Source organism: Pteronotus mesoamericanus, unplaced genomic scaffold (genome assembly GCF_021234165.1).
Source record: "Pteronotus mesoamericanus isolate MK-2021 breed Mesoamerican mustached bat unplaced genomic scaffold, CSHL_Meso_final scaffold_651, whole genome shotgun sequence".
NCBI lineage: Eukaryota > Metazoa > Chordata > Mammalia > Chiroptera > Mormoopidae > Pteronotus > Pteronotus mesoamericanus.
The window spans coordinates 455243-478644 of record NW_026555325.1 but is presented as its reverse complement, the minus strand read 5'-3'; the positions used below and the strand labels follow the sequence as shown (position 1 = coordinate 478644).

Genomic DNA, 23402 nt, shown 5'->3' with positions numbered 1-23402 from the left:
CAACACATTCTATTTCTAACATTGGTAATCTGTAGGTGGAATACATCACTGCCAGCTTGTTACATGGTAACCAATCATTACCGTCGATTTCTAGCTAGCTTATTTCAAATATATCTGCCATATCTAGAGGTCACGGCCCTAACAGGAGTAACTCTGAAGACTATTCTGCAAGACTCAAGTTGAAAGTTGTTGGGGAATCTCACTTATTTTTTTAACTGCTGTGCTTCTAAGCAATTCTTCAGGCCAAGAATACGTCTCAAATTTTTTTTTTTCCTTGGAAAAGCAGGCACAGGGGCTAAAAATATGTGTGGTTCATTTAAAGTGTAGTTATTAGTGTCTAGTTGACAGCTTTTGGATTCTGCCATCATGTTTAAAAAAGGTAGGTACAGAATTGTGCTCTCTCACCTCCACACATACTACTAGGGCCAGGTCCCTCAGAAGTCAGGTAGACAAGATCTTTTTTGTTTCAAGGGACTGATAATATAACAAACATACAGATTCTGATGGGCTTGGTTTCCTCCCTTCATGGAGCCTGTAGGCTTATAGAAGTAACATATACAAACAGGTGTCTTTTTGGTCTCTGTAGTAAATAATACCTGTTTCAGCCTCTGCCCTACAAAGGAAGGATTACTTTCTTAATTTTCTCTCAAATAAATGAAAGCTTACACTTTGGCTCAAAAAGCAGATAATTCAGCAATTTTTGCAGTATCCATTTCACTTGTTTTAGCACAGAATTCTGCCTCTAGTTGACAATTCAGAAACTGAATTGGCATTATAGATCCCAAACTTACATAAATTAGAAAAAGAGGGTCAGATTGAGAGTATTTTCTCCCTATTTATAGAACTTAAACTCATACAACAAATGGGAAATCTGATGCAGTATACATTCCTATTTTTATTCTGTAGCAACTTTACCTCAAAAGACCTGGGGCTCATTACAACATAAAATTCCAAAGCTGCCTTTAAGATTCACAAACAACCTGTTATTTAAAGAACCTGGGATTCTTCAATCTCTGGCAGCCACAGAGCTATGTGAGCTCCTCTGGTATGTGTATTTCTGACAACATAGAAAATGAGAGCTAAGTTCACATTGTCCAAGCAGATTCAATGAAGCAAGTATGTCAATCCTCTCTTCACTCCTAAATACCACCTGTAACCATAACTAGGTGGCACCTCTTATCAGCAATTATAACTAAGGGCCCCTTCTCAGTATACGCACTGAGGCCCCTCTGGCAACCTTACAGGGATATCATGAGAATAAATGAAGGACGGTAATACACTCTGAGCCACAAACAACAAGTACCTAATTCAAAGAAAGATTACTATTTTTAATACATTAGGCTTATCAGAGGAGCATCTGCTCTTCCAAGTTGAAGTAGCTAATGGAATACTTTGCGACTTGCTTTAATATAGAGGTACTATCATTTGCTTCTCTTATATACCTCCTTCCCCTTGCTGACAAAAAAAAGAGCTCCCCAGAATCTAAAAAATTTCAGCATGGTATTCTGCTTCTGATGCTGTATAAAGGAAATATATTCTCATCAAACTCCTACAAAATCCTTAAATAGTAACAAACAAATGTTTTAAACTCCAAGGTCTATGGTCAATTATTTTATTCCACTTGGAGAAGCAAAAGGAGACCAGTTTTAAGAGAAAATTTGAATTTTTAGTTTATATAGGGAATGCTTAACTTACACTTATTTTGTTAAAAGAAACAGTAACAACATGGATTGTATCATAGTTTCTCTATTCTACATTCGAGAATGATCTCAGGTAATGCTCCAGAGGCAACTTTAAAATTAACAACAGACCAGCATCCTGATAAAAAATGAGAAGGTAAAGAATTAGGTTTCCTAGTCATACTCACCTTAAGTTATTTTGTTGGCCAGGTGGAATGACACTATAATAAACTGGAATTCCTGTTGTGGGCATAGATCCTTGATTAGATTGATTAGGGAAAATAACAGGCTGTTGGTAAGTCTGATGGGCAATTCCTTGAGAACCTTGAGGCAGTGAAACCTAAAATTTGACAGACAATTTAAAAGGAAAATGTTCTTCAAAACCTTGCAAACGTTAGTGTCTCTAGCCTTCATAAAACTTCTCAAGTAGTACCAGTTAGGAATAAGCTGAAACTGTCAATAGACTGTCCTGATAAGTTGGCCATAACACTACCACTTTATTTCTATGTTCTTTTCAGCCAGCTATTGTTTTTCTGCTAGCATTTATCAATTGTACACTAAGCTAGATGCATTCCATTATTAAGAAATAAGGCTTATGTCCCTAGTTAAGAGTTATTTTAAAAAATAAACTTTTCAAGTAAGGATGACCTTTTACATGGAAAGAGTAATACAGTTTATCTCAGGTAGAGCTAAGAACCCAGGCAGGGCGCCCATGAGATACAATGGATCGAAAAGAATGTGCGCCTTGGAGATTAGATATCTAGATGTGATATTGGCTTCATCACTTGCTAATCTATGTGACACTGGGCAAATAACAACTATTCTTAGATCCCAGTTTCTTATCTGAAAAAAATTAAATGACACCTCTATCTCAGGGGAATATTATTACAATCTCCATTTACAGGTGCTAGCAGAGTAGGCATTTAGTGAGCAGTGGATCTTTCAATTCTCTGTTTTCTATATTATCTGCATAAAAACCACATGAACATAATAGAGTCTTCAATTCTGTATTTCAGTTCTCTAATTTCTATGATTTCTAAAATAGAAACTACGGTTCTGATGATTATGATGATGGTGTTAGCAACAGTAGTACCAATGATAGCAATATTACTAATAACAAAGACAATAAAAGTTAACAATACTGAGTACTTACTACCACGGTCAGGTTCTGTTCTAAACACTTTTGTGTATTATTGCATTGCCTTCCTAACGACCCTAATAATATACTTGTATCACCCCTGACTTATAGATGGGTAAACTGAGGTTAAATAACTTGCCCAAGGTTACCTAGCTAGAAAGTAGGGAAGTCAGGATTTGAACCCATGCCCTCTGGTTCCAGAGCCTCATTTCTTTAACTACTTTGCCCTGTTCTGTATAATCAGGCTCCATGATTTGGAAGTTCATGAATAACTTCTTAGTCTTGCCTATACTGCATGTTTCTGAAATATAACTGGTCGTTTAAAAATACACAGTAATCTCTTAATTACTTTCAATTTGGCTCCATCATTGCAAGGAGAAAATTACTGGTTTGATGTGTCCAACCCTGTGTAACACAATATATTTCAGTCTTTCTGTCTACTGAGGCAGTGTTAACATTCTGACATTATTTCCGATTGCATCTAAGTTAATACCTATACAGGGCAGATTCAGGAAAAATGACACAACTCAATCTAGATGATTTAAACTATAGAATAAATCTGTAATTAGTGGTAAATAAACAAAATGAAATACCAAAAAAGAAAGAGGGAACAGCCCTTTAAAATGTATAGCCATGGAATACACTCTACTGAGGACAGGTGACATTTCTCAGATAACAGTTTATCACCACCTAGCTCATCTACTCAATGTAGGTGAAGTGTAAAGAGTCTGTGGTACTGATGGTAATGTCTAGCTATGAAAGAAGTAGGGGATGGACAGTCTCATGCACCTAGGCTTAGGCACAGAGGATATAAATTAAAAAGCATGGAAAATGTGAGAAAAGATGCAAAATCTAGTTTCATAATGCATCTTTTTCTCTTTTTCATTAGTTGCTTTTTATAATTAGGGGCTTCAAACTCAGATATCCTCTTTGGTGCTGAACAGTCCTTGACAAGTTCACATTTTAATTTCAATTTTAATTTTCTGGAATTTAATGGAATATGATAGCACCTTTGCTCATATACTTCTCTATCCCCAGAATGTTTTCCTAACCAATTTATGACTGTGACTTCTATTTAAGAGATAGTTAAAAGTTTACATCTTCCCAGAAGACTTCTGTATTAGTCCTTAATGTATTCATGGCTGTATTCCATGATTCTTACAATTACTGGCCTAAACACTATGGCAAATTGGTTTACGTATGTTTATATAAAATACATGTATGTTTATCTTTCCAACTAGATTGTTTTTACTTTGTTGAGATGAATGAAAATGATCTTTGGATTTCTTAATATTAGACTCAGTTATGGAAAACCATGAGGCTAATAAAACAAATCCACTTGCAGTTATTCCAGAAAGGTGAAGGGAGGTAAAACAAATTTCTGAAAATGTGGCATATTATACTAAAAAATATCACTTATTTGTGAAGCAGTAGGTATTTCCACTTTAGATATGTAAGTTAAAATCCATGTCATTTTTAATCTATTTCACTCCTTTTCGGATTGAGGTAGGGGAAAAAAATGTTTCAGCATGGGAAACTGCATAATCTCTATTCTATGAATACTAATTACAGTCTGTATTCCATCTCACTAGTCCAAATGTCTACTTCCATTTCCGTTTTCACTTCCATCCCACTCTTTTCTCAAAAGAGACTTTCTAAGGACCTAAATTATAAAATAAGACACTTGCTCACATAATTATATAGTTGGAAACACATTCAATGCTAGACAAAATTTACTGTTAATATCGAAGTTGTTCAGATATTCTTCCTGAAAATTAATGAAGTGAATGAATAAAGCAATAAAATGAGGATAAAATAAAGCTGCTATGACTAATAAAACTCTTAAGACTATGAAGTTATGTGTTATAGAGTAACATCTTTATAATAAAAGAAGAGAGACAACACATTGTAGCTATACATTTTATTTACTCAAAATTATCTCTACCCAAAGTAGGTGAGTGATAATGTACCTGATATGTTGGCACTGAAGGATAGGGGATGACCACTCCTTGAATCTGATTTCCAATGCCATTGGGTTGGCCACCAATGAGGCTCTGACTCTGGGGTTGCTGAATTCCAACTATTCCTTGGTAGTTTTGCTGCTGGTTGGGCATTACTTGATAACCTGTAATGGCACAAAGAGTTAAATTCTGCTTTGAATTTATTTTATTTCATCTAGTAGGATGTTTTTATGTATTAAGAAGTACTTTGTGTTCTATAATGACGTAATTTTGTTTAAATGTAGGGCCCCTTGTTAAAAAATTATTGAGCATTTTGCACTGGTAATAGAACATTACCCCAAGCATGGGGCCCTGTGTAACTGTAGAGGTTGCACATTTATGAAGCTAGCATTTCTGGAGCAACTCCCTTACCCCCTGCCAATTCATGCTAAGATATAAATCCTTATATTAGGAATGTGTCAAGGGCACAAGAAAAATGGAATTATTTTGTATTAATTTTTAGATTATTTCCTTATTGTATTATTAAGGTCACTAGACGGAGAAAAAGATGTTGAAAGAGATCAAGTAATCTTCCAGAAGTCACAAATCGAAGGGAAGAGGACAACTCTTTCCTAACCTGAGGGCATTGGTGGTAATTTAAGTAGTCAGTTAAGAATATAAATTTACTTTTATCAAGTGAATTTCAGTTATTTAAATAAGAATCCACAATGATAAATTTTAATAGTGAATATGAATTAAATTTTGTCTCCTCATCCTAAGAGGATTCCTTTAGGTAAGCCTTTAGTTAAAGACCTACATAAATTATTAGAAGCTACAACAAATCCTTTATTAAAAAAAGATAAAAATAAATAACTAATCTTCCAGCTTCAGGGTATTTAAGTTTCTACAAGGATGAAGCAAACTATAGCACTGCCTATACAAATTTCTATAACTAAAGGTCAGTGAAATGACTTCTCTGATAACACCATAAATATATTTTGCTAGCTAATAAATGTCAGTTTTCATTTTCATCCTTATTCATCCCTGAAGCAACAAAAATGGCATAGATCCCATCGCAGGTATTGATTGTAAACAACAGCATCACTATAGTTACCCAGAAGCTTTGATGATTCTGCTCAATGACTAAATAATTGAATAAACTCTAGTATCAACCTTTCTTAAAGATATAAATACAAAGTATATCTGGTGACTAAGGAACATATTAAGAGCAACAGAGTAAAAATGTAGTTATAGTGAATTTTTTAATAGTGAAGGGTTTTGGAAAATGATGTTATTTCTATGACAATGGTACTTTACGGTCATGTTTCAAGTGACTTCACACCAATCTAACTTTTAACAAAAAAATAAATATTCTAGTTCTTACTGTAATAAGTGATCGATAATATGCTGTTTCTTAAACCTTTCTCCCTGTAAACTTCCTAGAATACTTAAACTTGTAGGCAGATAAAAGATGAGAAGAAATTTATTTCTTGCTCTTTAGCATAATTGTTAACAGTCAATCCTATTTCCAGTTTATCAAATGACAAGTATTTTGAATTCATACCCTAAATACCAAACACTGTCAAAAAACATACCGACACACTTCTACCCCTAGGGAAATAAAGAGGCAGGAGTGAAAATGGGATGTGAATATCATATGTTCTCTTGTGCTGGAAATGTCACCTCTGAACACACGCGCGCGCGCGCACACACACACACACACACACACACACTCTGCAGCATTAGAATCTAGGCTTAGTTCTTTATAAACTGGGAAAGTAACTTCTTACAATGGACTTGTTAGAATTACAGTCAACTAAAATTGAAAAGAAGAATGTGGACACCTGGCAGAATTCAGTGTAATGTAATTTGTCTTAAAATACCTTGACTAAGAAATATCTCCCAAGAAACCTCAAGTGTTTTTCGAATTACTTCTGTTTTTTTTCCACAATATATTCAAAGTTACAGGTTGCTATGAAAGAAAACTTTGGGGAAAAAAAGCCAATATATGTGCAAATGTACTTCTAATTTTCTTTATCTAAGTTTACTAACTCTAAATAAATAAATAAATAAATAAATGCTCTGCTTCCCTCAAACTGAAAACTAATTCAACTGCCCTGACTGGTGTGGCTCAGGAGGTTGGATGTCTGTCCTGCAAACCAAAAGGCCACTGGTCCAATTCCTGGTCAGGGCACAGGCCTGGGTTGCAGGCCAGGTCCGTTGTTGGGGGTGTGCGAGAGGGAACACATTAGTTTCTCTTGCACACTGATGCTTCTCTCACTCCCTTCCCCAGCCCCCCTTCTAAGATAAATGAACTATTTAAAAAAATAAAACTTAATCATCTAATAGTTAATTGATTATTTAAAACATTCCATGTGAAAACTTTAAAGTTATGACTATTTAAATAAAGGCCTTTAAATGGAAATATATTTACTAATTTTTGGAGATGCATCTTGGAGTCGTCTAGCCTAAAATCCTCTCTTATGGAAGTCTGACACAGAAAGCTCTAACTACAGATTTTATGTCATAGTGGTGTAATGTAGAGTCTCTGGGACACTATACCATGGAATTTGCAGTTAATTTCTAGTGACATTTTAGAATCCTGAATGCAACTGAATCTCCATTAATATCCATGACTATTAACAGAGATACTCATACATAAATATATACATATGTATGTACATCTCCACACAAACATCATGCATGCTTTGAAAATATGACAACTTAACATGACACCTAAAATGTGTGCTCTAGCACTTAGTCATTTGTTACAGAAGATAGTAAAACGGATGTGTCTGACATGGTCCTATATTTGAAATTAGGTGTTCTTAGTAATGACATAATATCAGAATAGCAGAATAAATAGGGCCTTATTAAAATAAGAGGAAGAAATTAATCCTGACTGATATGAGGTAGTGACATTTGAGCTTGGACTTAAAGTAAAAGAAAAAAGTCTGGGAAAAAGTAAAATGTGAATATGTTTGAGGATCAGGAAACAGGAGTGGCTGTATATGGTATGCAGAGTGAAACATAGAAAATGAAGTAGAATAGAATACAAGTGAAGGAGCAGTGAAAAGTAACGAGAAGTTCTAGATTTTAAAGACTGTGAAAGTAGAAAATGACTATTTTTAGTACTTCACTCAGAAGCGGCATAAATGAACGGAAACAAGATCTTAAATAATAGTGGAGCTATTAAAAATAAGAATACCAAGAACTTTAAAAGAAAATATCCTCCTTAAGAAGTTCTTTTATTAATCTCATAATTTTGTTCATTGCCTTATTCAATATCACTAAAACTCTACATGTAATATGAAACTGTTCTTACTAACTGTTCACTCATGGTTTGTGTATGCCTTTAAAAACCACTGAAATATGGTGTGTTTTCTAATGGTGAAGTTAGAAACTTTAACATCACCCTCATTAGACAAACAACCCCTCCCCCTAAAACACCCATATCCAGCTATCACACAGCCAAGCCAAAACAGTGGGTTTGCTTACTCAGTATTTATGCTGACTGATTAAACAATAGGAAAAAACATATTCTTAACAGAATGAAGCCAAAATAAGATACAATATGTGATTATAGAGGATGGAATCTTGTGCCCAAGGGAAGGCATTATTTTTGGAGAGGAGCATGGGCAGTTTACCTAGAGTGACAAGCAGATAGATATAGCATACGAAGAGGTGTCTTTAAGCAGAAACACACCAGAATGATGGAAGAAAGAATGGCGGCATGAAAGATCCCCTTTAAGTTCCAACAATTTGAACAGCTATAACTGTTCAAAGGATTCCCTACTCAATGCAAAGTACATCTGAGAGATCTGTGCATTGAAACATCTAAAGGTAGGCAAGTGGGAGCAAAAGGGGATGGCAAAAAGGGAGACACGCTGAGATAAGCCACAGATGCAGCCCTGCATCCAGGAGATCCTGGTGGGACTCAGCCTGGAGAAGCAAAAGAGATTCATTTGGAGGGTATTCCTGAGGGTGTGAACAGTATGAGCTGCAGTTGAGCCAAGACCTGGGAAGGACACAGAATGAGGGTGCAATCATGGTTGTCAGGTGGTTGGTATTCCAGGCAGAGAAACAAAGCCAGGGAGCCTTGCTGCCCCGTAGCCTCCCAGAGTTTGCTTCCTTTCTCCCTTAGTGTCAGGTTGCAGAGCAAATCTGCTAACCTGAGAACTGTTACTACACAATCACTTCATTTCCTAACTAAAGGCTGCACTCTGCGACCAGTCTTGGGGTGGGGGAATGGGGTGGGGACTCCACTGAAGTCCAAAGTCATGACTACCAAGAGGGAAAAACAACAAAGAAGCTGGCTGGTTCCTCTAGCTCACCTTATACCCATGCATCTTGGCTACACTGTAGCTACACTGATGACTGTGGGCAACAGCACTGGGATTTCACAAAGCTAAAAAACTTATGATTCAGCCCTGGCTGGGTGGCTTAATTGGTTAAAGTGTTGTCCCAATATGCCAAGGTTGCAGGTTCAATCTCTGGTCAGGTACATACAAGAACCAACCAATGAATGCATGAGTGGGTAGGATAATAGATCGAAGTCTCTCTCTCTCTCCCCCTCTAAAATCAATAATAACAACAACAAAATGCAATTCAGCACCACCTACTGAAAAATAAGAGGAAGACCTCTTGTTATTAATCTGGTGGGTAAGTGCCACTCATACACAGATACTTAGACAGAGAAGAAATTGATCAAATACCATGAATAACCAAGGTAGAGAGGCAGCTCAGAAAAAGAAGAAAAACTTTCTAGAAAACAAACTTAAAGAAATAGAAATATGTGATATAAACGACAGAGAATTCAAGGTTGCAGCTGACAATATTCAGCGAGGTGCAAGAAAAATACAAACAGGCGATTTAATGAGCTCAGAAAACAAGTCAATGAACAAATCAAGCACTATATCAAAGAGATCGAAGGTTTTCAAAAGAACCAACCAGAAATTCTGGAGATGAAGAACTCAATAGAAGATATCAAGAATGAACTAGCAAGCACAGGAAATAGAGAAGGTACAGGAAAGGATTAGTAATATCAAAGATAGAAGTGACTCAGAGGGAAGAAGAGAGAGACTTGAGCATAAAAAGGAATAATAGAACTCTATGAGAATTGTCTTACTCCATTAGAAAATACAGTATAAGAATAACAGGCATACCAGAAGAGGGAGAAGGAAAAGGAGAGCCTATTCAAACAAACAGTTGATAAGAAAGTCCCAAACCTATAAGAAGAGCCAGATCCTCTAATCCCAGAAGCAAACAGAACACCTAGTTAACTCAATACAAAGAGGCCTTCTCCAAGGCACTTTACTAAAACTCAGAAATTAATGACAAAGAAAGAATTCTCAAGGCAGCCAGGGAAAAGAAGAAAGTAACTTATAAAGGAAAGTACATTAGGTTATCACTGGACTTCTCAGCAGAAACTCAACAAGCTAGAAGAGAGTGGAACCAAATATTCAAAGTACTGAGAGAAAAATGACCAGCTAAGAATAATATATCCAGTGAAGTTATCCATTAAACATGAAGGAGAAATAAAGACTTTTCCAGACATACAGAAGCTGAGGGAATTTATCACCAGAGAACTTCCATTGCAAGAAATACTCAAGGGGATTATTCTACCTGAAACAAAAAAGAAAAGGTCACAAAACTAAAAGTGAGATCACTGACAAACTTACACTATAAATGGGTAATTTGTGACAATAAAAACATAAAACGGGGGTAAAGTTATGAATTTGCAAATGGAGATCAGATGCATTCCAAGAAAAAGAACTATTGTACATACTGTTTCTTTTTCATAAACTTAATGGTAACCAAAAAACCCAAAGCTGAGACACAGGGCTTAAAAAAAGAGAAAACAGAAGGAAGTATGGAATACCACTAAAAAAAAACAACAGGAACACAAAGGAGAACGAGTGGAGGCACACAGCTACCGGAAAACAAAAGATAAAAGGGCTAGAGGAAATCCTTACACATCAATAATTACTCTAAATGTAAATGGACTGAATTCAACATAAAGAGGCACGAGTAGCAGAATGGATGAAAAACAACAAACAAACCAACAAAAACCCAACCATATGCTGCCTTTGGGAGGCATATCTATGCTATAAAGACAAAGTCAGAATCCAAGTGAAAGGGTGGAAAATGATTCTCTAACCAAGTAACATCCACAGAAAAGCAGGGAAGCCAAACTTATTTCTGACAAAACATTTCAAGATAACAAAGGTAACAAGAGACATAGATGGATATTTTAATTTTATAATGATAAAGAGGACACTACATCAAGAAGACATAGTGTTTCCTAATATATGTGTACCCAATCAGGGAGCACCAAAATATAATGCAACTGCAAACAGACTAAAGGGAGAAACACAAAAACACAATCATAGTTGGAGGGCTTAATACTCCATGGACAGCACTAGATAGATAGATGTGCCAAATAGAAAAACAATAAAAAAAAATATTGGCCTTAAACCAAGGGTCCCCAGTCCCCAGGCCATGGACCAGTACTGGCAAGTGAGCGAAGCTTTGCTCAAATTACTGCCTGAGTTGCCCCTTCCCATGCCTGTGGAAAAACTGTCTTCCATGGAACTAACTGGTCCTAGCTGCCAAAAAGGTTGGGGGCTGCTGTCTTAAATGACACATTAGAGCAAATGGACAAAATTGACACTTTCAGAGCCTTTTGTCCCAGAATATCAGATTATACATTCTCCTCCAGTGGACATGAAACATTCTCAAGGATAGACCGTATCACAAAACTAGCCGCAACAAATTCAAGACTGAAATTATACTTAGTATATTTTCTGACTACGATGCTTTGAAATTAGAAATCAATTGCAAAAAGGAAGTAAAGAAATATACAAATATGTGGAGAATAAACAATATACTATTAAAAAGTGACTGGGTCAAAGAGGGACATAAAGGTGAGATCAAGATATATAGAGACCAAAGAGAATGACAATATCACATATCAAAACTTCTGGAATGCATGACCACCAACTTACATCATACACAAAAATAAACTCAAGACGAATTAAAAGACTTAAATAGAAGTTGCGATTCCATAAAAGTCCTAGAGGAGAACATAGGCAGGAAAATTTCAGATATTCCACACAGTAATATTTTCACCAATGTGTCCCCTAAAGCAAGGGACATAAAGGAAAGAATAAACAAATGGGACTTCATCAAAATAAGAACCTTCTGTGTAGCTAAAGAAAACATCAGCAAAGTGGAAAGGAAGCCAACCGTATGGGAAAATATATTTGCCAATGATACCTTGGACAAAGGTTTGATCTCCAATATATAGAAAGAACTCACACTATTCCGCTCCAGGAAGACAAACAATCCAATTAAAAAATGGGCAAAGGACCTGAACAGGAAGTTCTCCAAGGAGAACATACAGTGGGCCCAGAGACACATGAGAGGATGCTCAGCACCACTAGCCATCAGAGAAATGCAAATTAAAACCACAATGAGATACCACCTAACACCAGTCAGAATGGCCATGATTAACAAATCAAACAAGTGCTGGCAAGAAAAGGGAAGTGGAGAAAAGTGCTGTGGAGAAAAGGGAACCCTAGTACACTGTTGGTCGGAATGCAGACTGGTGTAGTCACTGTGGAAAACTATGGAATTTGCTCAAAAAACTAAAAGTGGAACTGCCTTTTGACCTGACAATTCCACTGCTGGGATTATACCCTAAGAATCCTGAAACAACAATTCAAAAGAACCTATGCACCCCTATGTTCATAGCACTGTTATTTACAATTGCCAAGTGCTGGAAACAGCCTAAGTGCCCATTGGTAAATGAGTAGATCAAAAAACTGTGGTACATTTACACAATGGAATACTATGCAGCAGAAAGAAAGACGGAACTCCTACCCTTTGCAACAGCACAGATGGAAATGGAGAGAATTATGTTAAGTGAAATAAGCCAGGCACTGAAAGCCAAATACAATATGGTATTATCTATAAGTGGAAGTTAATCAACAAAACAAACAAGTGACCAAAATAGAAACAGACATGGAAATAAAGAACAAAATGACAGTAACCCAAAGGGAGAGGGAAGGGGAATATTGGGGGAGAAAAGGGAAGGGTTGTCAAGGAACATACACAGAGGACCAAGACAATGGGGCGGGGGCGGGTGGGGGGGTGGTGTGTGTGTGTGTGTGTGTGTGTGTGTGTGTGTGTTTGTTTCAATGTGGGAGGTGGGGTGGGTAGGGCATGGGAGAGTAATGAGGGAAAAATGGGGGACAACTGTAATTGAACAGTAAAAAAAAGCAAATTTCTGGGATGCAACAAAAGCATTGATAAGAGGGAAGTTTCCATCGTTACAGGCTTATTTCAAGAAGCAAGGGAAGTCCCTAGTAAGGAACCTAATATTACATCTTAAAAAACTAGAAAAAGAAGAATAAAAGCAACCCAAAGTCAGCAAAAGGAAGGAATAACAAAAAAATAGAGCAGAATTGAATAAGAGAAGAAAAAGACTATAAAAAAACTAATACAACAAAGAGCTGGTTCATTGGAAAGGTTAATAAAGTTGACAAACCCCTGGCTAGACTCACTAAGGAAAAAAAGGAAAAACTCAGAAATGAAAGAGAACTTACCACTGACAGCACAGATATACAAAGGATCACAGCAGAATACGATGAAAGGCTATATGCCACCAAATTCAATAACCTAGAAGCAATGAATAACTTCCTAGAAATATATAATCTTTCTAGACTGAATCATAAACAATTGCAAAATCTAAATAGACTGATAAACAGTGAGGAAATTGAAACAACCATCAAAATTCTCCCCCAAAATAAAACTCCAAGATGATAGGGCTTCACTAGTGAATTCTACCAAACATTAAAATATTTGATACCTACTATTTTCAAACTTCAAAAAAATTGAGGAAGCAATACTTTCTAGGACATTTTATGAGGCCAGCATAACTCTGATACCGAAACCTGAGAAGGATGACAAAAAACAAAATAAAACAAAACAAAAAACCCAGAGGAAAACTACAGACCAGTATCTCTGATGAATACAGATGAAAAAATCCTAAATAAAATACCAGCAAATTGACTACAATAATACATTAAAAAAGTAATATATCACAATCAAGTGCTGTTCATTCCAAGAGAACAAGGATGGTTCAACATATACAATTCAATTAATGTACTACACCACATAAACACAGCAAGGGCTAAAAAGCATATGATCTTAGCAACAGATGCAGAAAAAGCATTTGATAAGACATGGATTTATGATTAAAACACTCGATAAAATGGGTATAGAAGGAAAGTACCTCAACATAATAAAGCTCATAAATGACAAACCTTCAGCCAATATCATACTCAATGGTGAAAACCTGAAAGCTTTTCCTTTAAAATCAGGAATAAGACAAGGATGCACACTCTCACATAGTTCTCAAAGTCCTAGTCAGAGCAATTAGGTAAGAGAAAGAAATAAAATACATCTAAATTGGAAGGGAAAAACTAAAAGTGTCACTTTTTGCAGATCACAACATTCAAGACCCCACCAAAAATCTATAGAAACAATAAACAAATTCGGTAAAGCTGCAGGATATAAAATCAATGTACAAGAATCCATTGCTTTACTATATATTAACAATGAAACTTTGGAAAAAGAAATGAAAAAAAGTTCCTTTTGCAACTGCAACCAAAAGAATAAAATATGGAGCAATAAATGTAACAAAGGATGTGAAGACCCATATACTGAAAACTATGAAGCTTATTGAAAAAGATTGAAAATGTCACAATGAAATGAAAAAATATTCTGTGTTCATGGATTGGAAGAATCAACCATAGTTAAAATGACCATATTATCCAAAGCAATATACAAATTTAATGCAATTTCAATCAAAATACCAATGTTATTTTTTAAAGAAATAGAAGAAAAAAAAATCACCAGATATTATGAAAACACAAAAGACCCTGAATAGTCAATGCAATCCTGAGGGGAAAAAAATGAAGCCAAAGATATTACACTATCTGACTTCAAATTATACTACAGAGCTACAATAATCAAAACAGTATGGTACTAGCAGAAAAACAGACACACAGACCAAGGGAACAGAATTGAGAGTCCAGAGATAAAACTAGATGTATATGGGCAAATAATTTTTGACAAGGAACCAAAACACACAATATAGAAGAGAAAGCCTCTTCAATAAATGGTGATAGGAAAACTGGAAAGCCACATGCAGAAGAATGAAACTAGATTTGTTCGCCCCCCCCATATACAAAAATTAATTCACAATGGATCTAAGAGCTATAAATAAGAGCTGAAACAATAAATTATACAGAAGAAAACATAGGTACTAAGCTTATGGGCCTTGGTCATATAAAACATTTTATGAATTTGATCCCAAAGGCAAGGGAAGTAAAGGCAAAAATAAATGAATGGGACCATATCAAACTGAAAAGCTTCTGCAAAACAAAGTGATAATAAAACAAAAAGGCAATCAACTGAATGGGAGATAATATTTGCAAACAGCTCTAATAAGGCATTAATATCCAAAATATACAAAGAACTCATACAACTCAACACGAAACACATAAACAATCCAATTAAAAAATGGGCAGAGGAACTGAAGAGCCACCTTTCCCAAGAAGACCTACCAATGGTCAACAGATACATGAAAGACATTCAACTTTACTAGCTATTAGGGAAGTGCAAATCAAAACTAAAATGAGATACTACCATACACCTGTTAGAATGGCTGTTATCAACAAGACGGGTAATAACAATTATTGAAGAGGTTGTTAGAGAAAGGAACACTCAATCCCTGCTGCTGGGAATGTACAATGATACAGCCACTGTGGAAAACAATGTGGGTGGTTGCTCAAAAAACTAAGAATAGTGCTACCAGATGACCCAGCAATCCCTATTCTGGGTATCCTCTGGAAAAACTTGAAAACATTTATTTTCAAAGATATGGGCACCATTATGTTTACTGCAGCATTACTCATGGTAGTCAGAAGCTGGATAAAGAAAATGTAGCGAAGGACTTCCGGCCAAGATGTAGGCATAGGTAGATATGCTTTGCTTCCTTGCACAATCAAAAGAAGGACAATAACCAACTTGAAAACAAAAAACAACCCAAACTGCCATAAAATCAAACTGTATGGAAGTCTGAAAACCAAGGAGTTAAATAAGAAACATTCATCCAGACAGGTAGGAGGGGCAGAAATGGGCAGCTGGGGCAGAGAGAACATGAGCAAGGCAACAGCTTGTGGATTGGGGCAGGTGAGGCAGCGGCTGGCATACTGGGCGGTCCCATATTCACATGCCTACATAAACTGGGAGGAACAACTAGGGAGTGAGACAGACTGAGCAACCCAGGGTTCCAGCACAGAGAAATAAAGCCTCAAATTCTCTGGTTGTAAAAACCTGTAGGGGGTTGTGGTGGTGGGAGAAACTCCCAGCCTTCCAGGAGAGCCTGTTTGAGAGACCCATGGAGTCGTAGAATGTACCCACCCACCCACCTAGGAATCAGCTCCAGAAGGGACCAATTCACTTGTGGACAGTGAGGGAAGGGACTGAAAGCACGGGGAGAGCCGACCAAGCAGCACTGTTCCCTTTCTGACCCCTCCCCCACATACAGAGCCACAATGCAGAGAAGAGGGTTGCCTGCCCTGGAGAATACTTAAGGCTCTGCCCCTTTTAACAGGTGCATCAAGACAAAGGAATATGGCCCAAATGGAAGAACAGATCAAAAACCCAGAAAAACAACTAAGTGGTGAGGACATAGCCAACCTGTCAGATGCAGAATTCAAAATACTGGTAATCAAGATGCTCATAGAAATGATTGAGTATGGCCGCAAAATGAAGAAATGAAAGCAATACAAAGTTAAATAGAGAAAGATACACAGGGAAGCAACAGTGAAGGGAAGGAAACCAGGACTGAAATCAAAGGTCTGGAGCAGAAGGAAGAAATAAACATTCAACCAGAACAGAATGGAGAAACAAGAATTCAAAAAAATGAGGAGAGGCTTAGGATCCTCTGGGACAACTTTAAGTGTTCCAACATCCAAATCATAAGGGTGCCAGAAGGAGAAGAGGAAGAGCAAGAAATTGAAAACTTATTTGAAGAAATTATGAAGGAAAACGTTCCCAAACTGGTGAAGGAAATGGGACATGCAAGTCCAGGAAGCTCAGAGAGCCCCCAAAAAGTTGGACCCAAGAAGGAACACACCAAGACACACCATAATTAAAATACCCAAGATTAAAGATAAGGAGAGACTCTTAAAAGCAGTAAGAGAAAAGGAGAGAGTTACCTATAAAGGAGTTCTCATAATACTATCAGTTGATTTCTCCAAAGAAACCTTACAGGCAAGAAGAGGCTGGAAAGAAGTATTCAAAGACATGAAAGGCAAGAACCTACATCCAAGATTACTTTATCCAGGAAAGCTATCATTTAAAAAAACAAAATGATTAAAAAACAAACAGCAAACAACTAGAACAGGAACAGAATCACAGAAATGGAGATCACATGGAGGGTTACTAGCAGGAACCAGGAGTGGGGAAGAATGGGGAAAGGGTACAGGGAATAAGAAGCATTAATGGTAAGTACAAAACAGACAGAGGGAGGTTAAGAATAGTATAGGAAATGGAGAAGCCAAAGTAGTTATATGTCGACCCATGGACATGGACTAAGGAGGGGGGTATGCTGGAGGGAGAGGCAGTGGAAGGTAGAGGGAGATAAAGGGGAGGAAAAAAATGGGACAACTGTAACAGTATAATCAATAAAATGTACTTCAAAAATTCAATTAAGCCAAATGCAGCTTCTCACAATGCCACCAATTGGTACACTAAACAGATAGGTTCCTAGGAAACTCATCTAGCAGGGGAACTGGTAATATTACCCTCCAAAAGATAATTCTGGTTTTTTTGCGGGGCAGGGGGGGGTCCACCTTATGTACTATGAAATGCTACTCAGCCATAAGATGAAATACTGACAGCATGGGTGGATCTTGAGAATATTAGGTTAAGCAAAATAAGTCAGTCAGAGAAAGCTAATAACTATATTTCACTCATATATGGGATATAAAACTGAAACTCATAGACACAGACAACAGTGTGGTAGTTACCAGAGGGAAGGAGGTGAGAAGTAGGGAAGGGAAAGGGGGCCAAATATATGGTGACAGATGATGATCTGAGTTTGGGTGGTGGGCACACAGTGCAATATACAGATCATGTATCAAAGAAATGTACACTTGAAACCTATATGATCCCATTAACCAATGTCACCCCAATAAATTTTATTTAAAAATGGAAACATACATTGTGTGCATGTATATATAGGCATGTGCATGTATATGTACACACACACACACACACACAGACACACACACACAGACACACACACACACACACACACACAGAGAGAGAGAGAGAGAGAGAGAGAGAGAGAGAGAGAGAGACCAGGAGCTTATTATGTGCTGACAGGATGGCTGAGAATGGCCAGTTTCTTACTGTCCATATTAGTGAATAGCTTCTGATAGCAAAGGTAAAATTAAGTTGTAAAGTAACATGTTTATAGTAAGGTTAAACACATTTAATTGCCTTTTCAGGATGATAAAACAATCCCATGAATACAAGTAACCTCAGTCTGAAATTCATGATTCACTCATTAAGACTCTCTGAATACTGCACAGGAGGTGAGCCAGAGATTTTATGTAATTAATTTCAAAGTGCTTACTTGATAAGGAAGTACATAGAACTGTTTTAGTTTATAATATTCAAAGCTCTAAATGAAGGTTTTATTTGAACATTTCTGAAAAAAAGAAAAAAAGGACATTAAAAAAATCTTTAAAAATATGGGAGGGGGAGGTGGGTATAGGGAGGTAAATGGTGATGGAAAAAAATAAAACAAAATAAAAAAGTAAAAAAAAGACTTAAGCTTTATTTGATTATAAAATAGGTTTTCATGGAAGAAAATATGAAAAATACAAGAAAGGGAAAAAACCACTTTGGAAACATTTTTTAACAAAACTCATCACTTATAGTTAGCCTCACTTTCTATGCAGAGATAGCAACATACATAGCCACTTACATTATTTACAGAAATGGGACTGTAAGACACATGCTCTTTCAAAACCTTTTTCCATGAAATATTTCCACAGGTGATTAACAGGTTTTACAAGACTATGGGAAGGAAGTAATCAAGTAAATTTTCTTAGAACATATTTAGACCTCAAGTTAACAATGAAAGAATGAGGAAACAACTCAACTGATCTGAATTCTCTACTGAACTTTATTTAAAGGAAGAAATGGGTCAAGAAGCTAAAGAGACAAAAGACTAATATTTTAGAACAAACTATATTAGTTTCTTGCGTCCACTCTGGAATTCAGCCTAAAGATCAATTTAGCCAAAAATTCCTATGCATTTTTAGTTAGAATACTACCTAATTTTCATTTCTTTGATGGTATAACAAGGTAGTATTAGTAGCTAAGATTTACAAGACATTCATTAGGTTTCAGGCACTATTCTAAATACTTTACACATGCTAACTGATTTAATGTTCATAACCTCACAAAATAGGTACAATTATTATCCCCATTTTTCAGATGAAAACAAAAACAGAGCAATTCATACCTTGTCAAAGGTCACCAGTTGATAAATCCTGTAGTTAGGATTTGTACATAGCAATTTGATTCTAAACTTTACTTTTCTCAGGGACAAATGTTGAAGTGGAAAGAACATTTCAGTAATACTGTTCAAATAAGCAGAGCACTGAATAACCTGGCCTCTTTCCATTTTCTGAGAATTCTGTTAACGAAGACTTTTACTGTAGTTTAACATCCCCAAGTCTCAAGATAAACTTATTCATAGGAAAAGAGAATTATTGTAAATAATCAACCAAGAAACTTTAAAAATTTGAATTGAAGATTATTTGTAAGGGCAAGCATTTTTTATCCAAATTAGGAATCAGAGCGAAAGGTTGCTGAACATTTAGTCCAGATGGTAGCTGTATGAATTTAGATAAAAAAAGGCCAGGTATCTAAGAGTTTTTATGATCAGCTAATAATGTCGTCTCCCAGGGAGGCACTCTCCTTCGCTTGTTTTGCCCACTACTCCCAAGATGCATGGTTTGTGACCTCCGTATTTCAAGGTTACACTTCCACTAATTATAATTAGATTTCACATGTGTATAAAACAACTAGGAATGAGAAGAGGATGCTCAAACAGTGACTTATATTAGGTACCTCTTGGTCTGTGCCTGTCAGCCTAATTGTTGTCATGTCAATCTCCAAGGTTCCTTTTTGGGTTTTACCTTTGCTATTTCATCTCAAAGGCTGACTCTGCTCAAAATATACCCTGTTGCCATATTCCACATGCATCAACAGAAGTCAACCTAAGTTTGGCTTTCTTCTCCACAGTTTGAGTTGCTTTGCCAAGAAGTCAGTTATTATTGTTCAAAAATTTTTAAATGGTACAAAAAATTGGAGGAAAAAATTAATGTACGGTATTTGAAGTGGCAGGATTATGGGTGATAAAGTAAATACTACTTGTATTTTCCAACTGTAATGGTATGTATTACTTTTATAAGGAGAAAATAAGCCTATTTTAGAAGCAAAAAAAAAAAAAGATATAACCTCAGATAACTACTGTAATTGACCTATTGAATTATTTAGTATTCTCTAAGTGCTACTGAAGTTTGTATGTGAAAAAAGGAAGATTTGGGTCTTGGCATACTTGACATTGGATTGTTAATTTCTGAAGCAATTGATCAACAGATTTAGTTAACTTCTTGTGGTCACAGGTCATTAACAGAGGGGAAGATTTTTGCATTCTCCTGTACTGTGCCAGGATTCAGTTCAGGCTGTTTAGGTACAGTTAAAAGTGAGGGAGCTTTGGAAAGTTGTACTAAATTTCTTTCGGGGTTAGGATATGTTCTATGAGCCATTCATCTCTTCCTACCCCAAACATTTCTGCAGTGGACTGAATGTTAATGTCTCTTCCAAATTCCTCTGTTGATCAGGTCATGAGGTGATTAGGCCATGAGGGAAGAGCTCTCATGCATAGGATTAGTATTCTTAGAGAAGAGAGCACAGAGAGATCCCTAAGCCATGTGAAGATGCAGTGAAAAGACAGTCCATAAACCAGGAAGCAGGTTCTCACTAGACACTGAATCTGCTGGTGTCCTCTTGATCTGGAGATTCTCAGCTTCCAGAACTGTGAGAAATTAAAATTCTCTCTCTCTCTCTCTCTCTCTCTCTCACACACACACACACACGCACGCAATGCCAGCTTTAACCAGGACACCTTGTATGCAAGAGGGTATATTCTCTATCGTGGGTGAAATCGAAGTTTTATGAAGCAATGCCTCTTTTTTATTCGTTGAGTAGTTATACATTCATTTTTGTATTAAAGGCAGAAAACCTCACCAGGTTTGACCCACATTGAGCAGGAAATTGTCAGAGCCTGAGGAATCTTTCTAAGGCTGTCACAGCTGGGTGAAAAAAAAAGCATCATTTAATATTTGATGCTTTGTATAACTGGTACCCCAGGAGGCAAATTCTACTGGCATTAGGACAGGTACCTAAATTGTTTTTACAATAGTGAAATGATACGTTTGACTATTCATTCCAATAATTACAACAAATGGCAATGCAGTAACTGGTTTAAAAGTATGTAATTTTGGAGTATACTTTCTAAACAGCAGGATATTAAATCAAATATAGACCATGGGCTCTGTACTGGTTAGTTACTATAATCACCAGCAAAACTAGAAATATTCAGTTGAAAAACACTAAAAAACAAAACAAAATATCCACAACACCATTTTTACTATTCCAAGTAAATACAAGAAGAACCTTACTATTGTCTTTGTTAGATAAAATCATTAATAAAATAATCTATCAACATAAAATAAAAGATCATCTAATTAATGACATGCCTCACTTTATGCACACTTCCTTAATAAAATTTACATCTTAAAGAAGTGTTCAAGTTCCTCACAAATTCTTCTGAACCTGTGTTTAAACATTCAAGCTGTTCAGCATCCACTGTTACAGGGTGGCACTTAGAGAAGTGGCAGGGTAGTTCAGGTCATTATCTAATTATTCAGACAAAGGAAGGGGAGGAACATAGTCCTAATAGTTTCAAAAGTACAGTCTGCAGACTGTCAAGTATGAGAAAAAAATCCAATGATCTGGAAAAGAGGGAGAAGGTTGATGATTAGGAAGAATTAAGTAGATTCCTAGAGAATGAAAAGTACCATTACATTTAAAATATACTACAAGAAAAGTATTTCCAATATTCTGACACTCAATATATAACCAACTTGGCTACTACCTAAATTATTCTTTCTTCAATAAAAAGTGTTTCAGTGTATCAGAATTAAAAAAGAAAAATCCTTCCTATGATATATCTGGATTTAACCAAGAAGTTAGGGGAAAACAGAATTTTTTAAAAATAGAAATTTGTGTCAATATTGTGGGAAAACACCTGTTTTTGTAAAGCAAGCAATGCCTATTTAAGTGATATCAAACAGAATAAACATCCAGACCTCAATATTGATGTTATTTAACACTGCCATTCTCTCCTTTGTTAAAGAACTGTACTGTTGCAGTATTATACCATTTCTGCCCGCACTTTCAGAGGAAAGCACAATCGATTCTGTAAGCTGAGAGAACTAGGACAGTATAAATTGATGGCTCAGACAATTCCCTGGAGGGCTCCAAAGAATATTCTATTTTTAACTCTCTTTCACTTCAACAGAGAAGATACAAAGAAGGAAACAGAGTGCTCAGCAGAGAAATGTTGCCTAGGCTACGACAGGCAAGTTTTATTTTATATAGTTGACCTGAACTAGCATGTGTGTTAAAGAAAAGCATTCTTAATATGGATTAGATATAATTAGAAAGATAAAAAGAATTAAGAACTGCTTAGTCAGCACAGCCATAAAACTAAGGTTTATTAAATTTTATTATTAAATTTTTTCGAGACTAAACTTTTATAGCTGAAGCACTGTGGGGGTAGTATTTTTGAGAAGCCATTTTGCCAACTTTAACTAAGTATTTATAGGATAATTTAGAACTGTTTCCATACCATCAAAACTTCAAGCATGTAATGCTGGTCTGTCTTATGTCCGTGGTACTGTTTTAGTGAGCAGGCAAGATTAACTGGCCCCTTAGGTGAATTCAGAGGAAGACACGGTTGCCAGCACGCCTTCACTATTCCTTCTCCTGTATCACTCACTGGTCTCCTACCCCTGTGCCTGAACTAAACATATATCTATAAACACAAAAAACAAATCTAATTAAAACAGCCACAGAGATTACAGCTCACAGCTATTTAAATGAGGGTACCTAGGAAGAGTCTATACAACTCAAGAAAATCTGTGGGTACTTACCAGATACATTGGGCTCCAGATTTCAGTGGCAGCAGGTTAATGGAGAAGGGAAAAGGGAAATAGGTGCGTTTGTAGGTATTATATAATGTGTGGATCTGTGCTGGTCATACAATACTAAGAAATGCTCACAGAATCTATGATAAAACGATAGACAGGGCCAGCAACTTAGTAGTATAAATACAAAATTCCTATTACTCCCACCAAAAGTTGTCAGTAAGGAAAATGACTTTACTCCCCAGGGTCCCTATTTGACACAGCTAAATCCTTT

At 36.3% G+C, this 23402-nt stretch overlaps 1 protein-coding gene across 6 annotated transcripts in view; it reads right to left on the bottom strand.

Moving 5' to 3' along the window:
- The window catches only part of R3HDM1 (R3H domain containing 1), a 199943-nt gene that overhangs the window by 36604 nt on the left and 139937 nt on the right, over nucleotides 1-23402 (bottom strand). For all 6 annotated transcript variants that reach the window (XM_054562490.1, XM_054562489.1, XM_054562493.1 and 3 more), the window contains 2 exons: nucleotides 4788-4942; nucleotides 1868-2019 (listed from right to left, as the gene is read on the bottom strand). In XM_054562490.1, the coding sequence (XP_054418465.1) occupies nucleotides 1868-2019; nucleotides 4788-4942 (307 nt within the window). The remainder of the gene's footprint in view (nucleotides 1-1867; nucleotides 2020-4787; nucleotides 4943-23402) is intronic.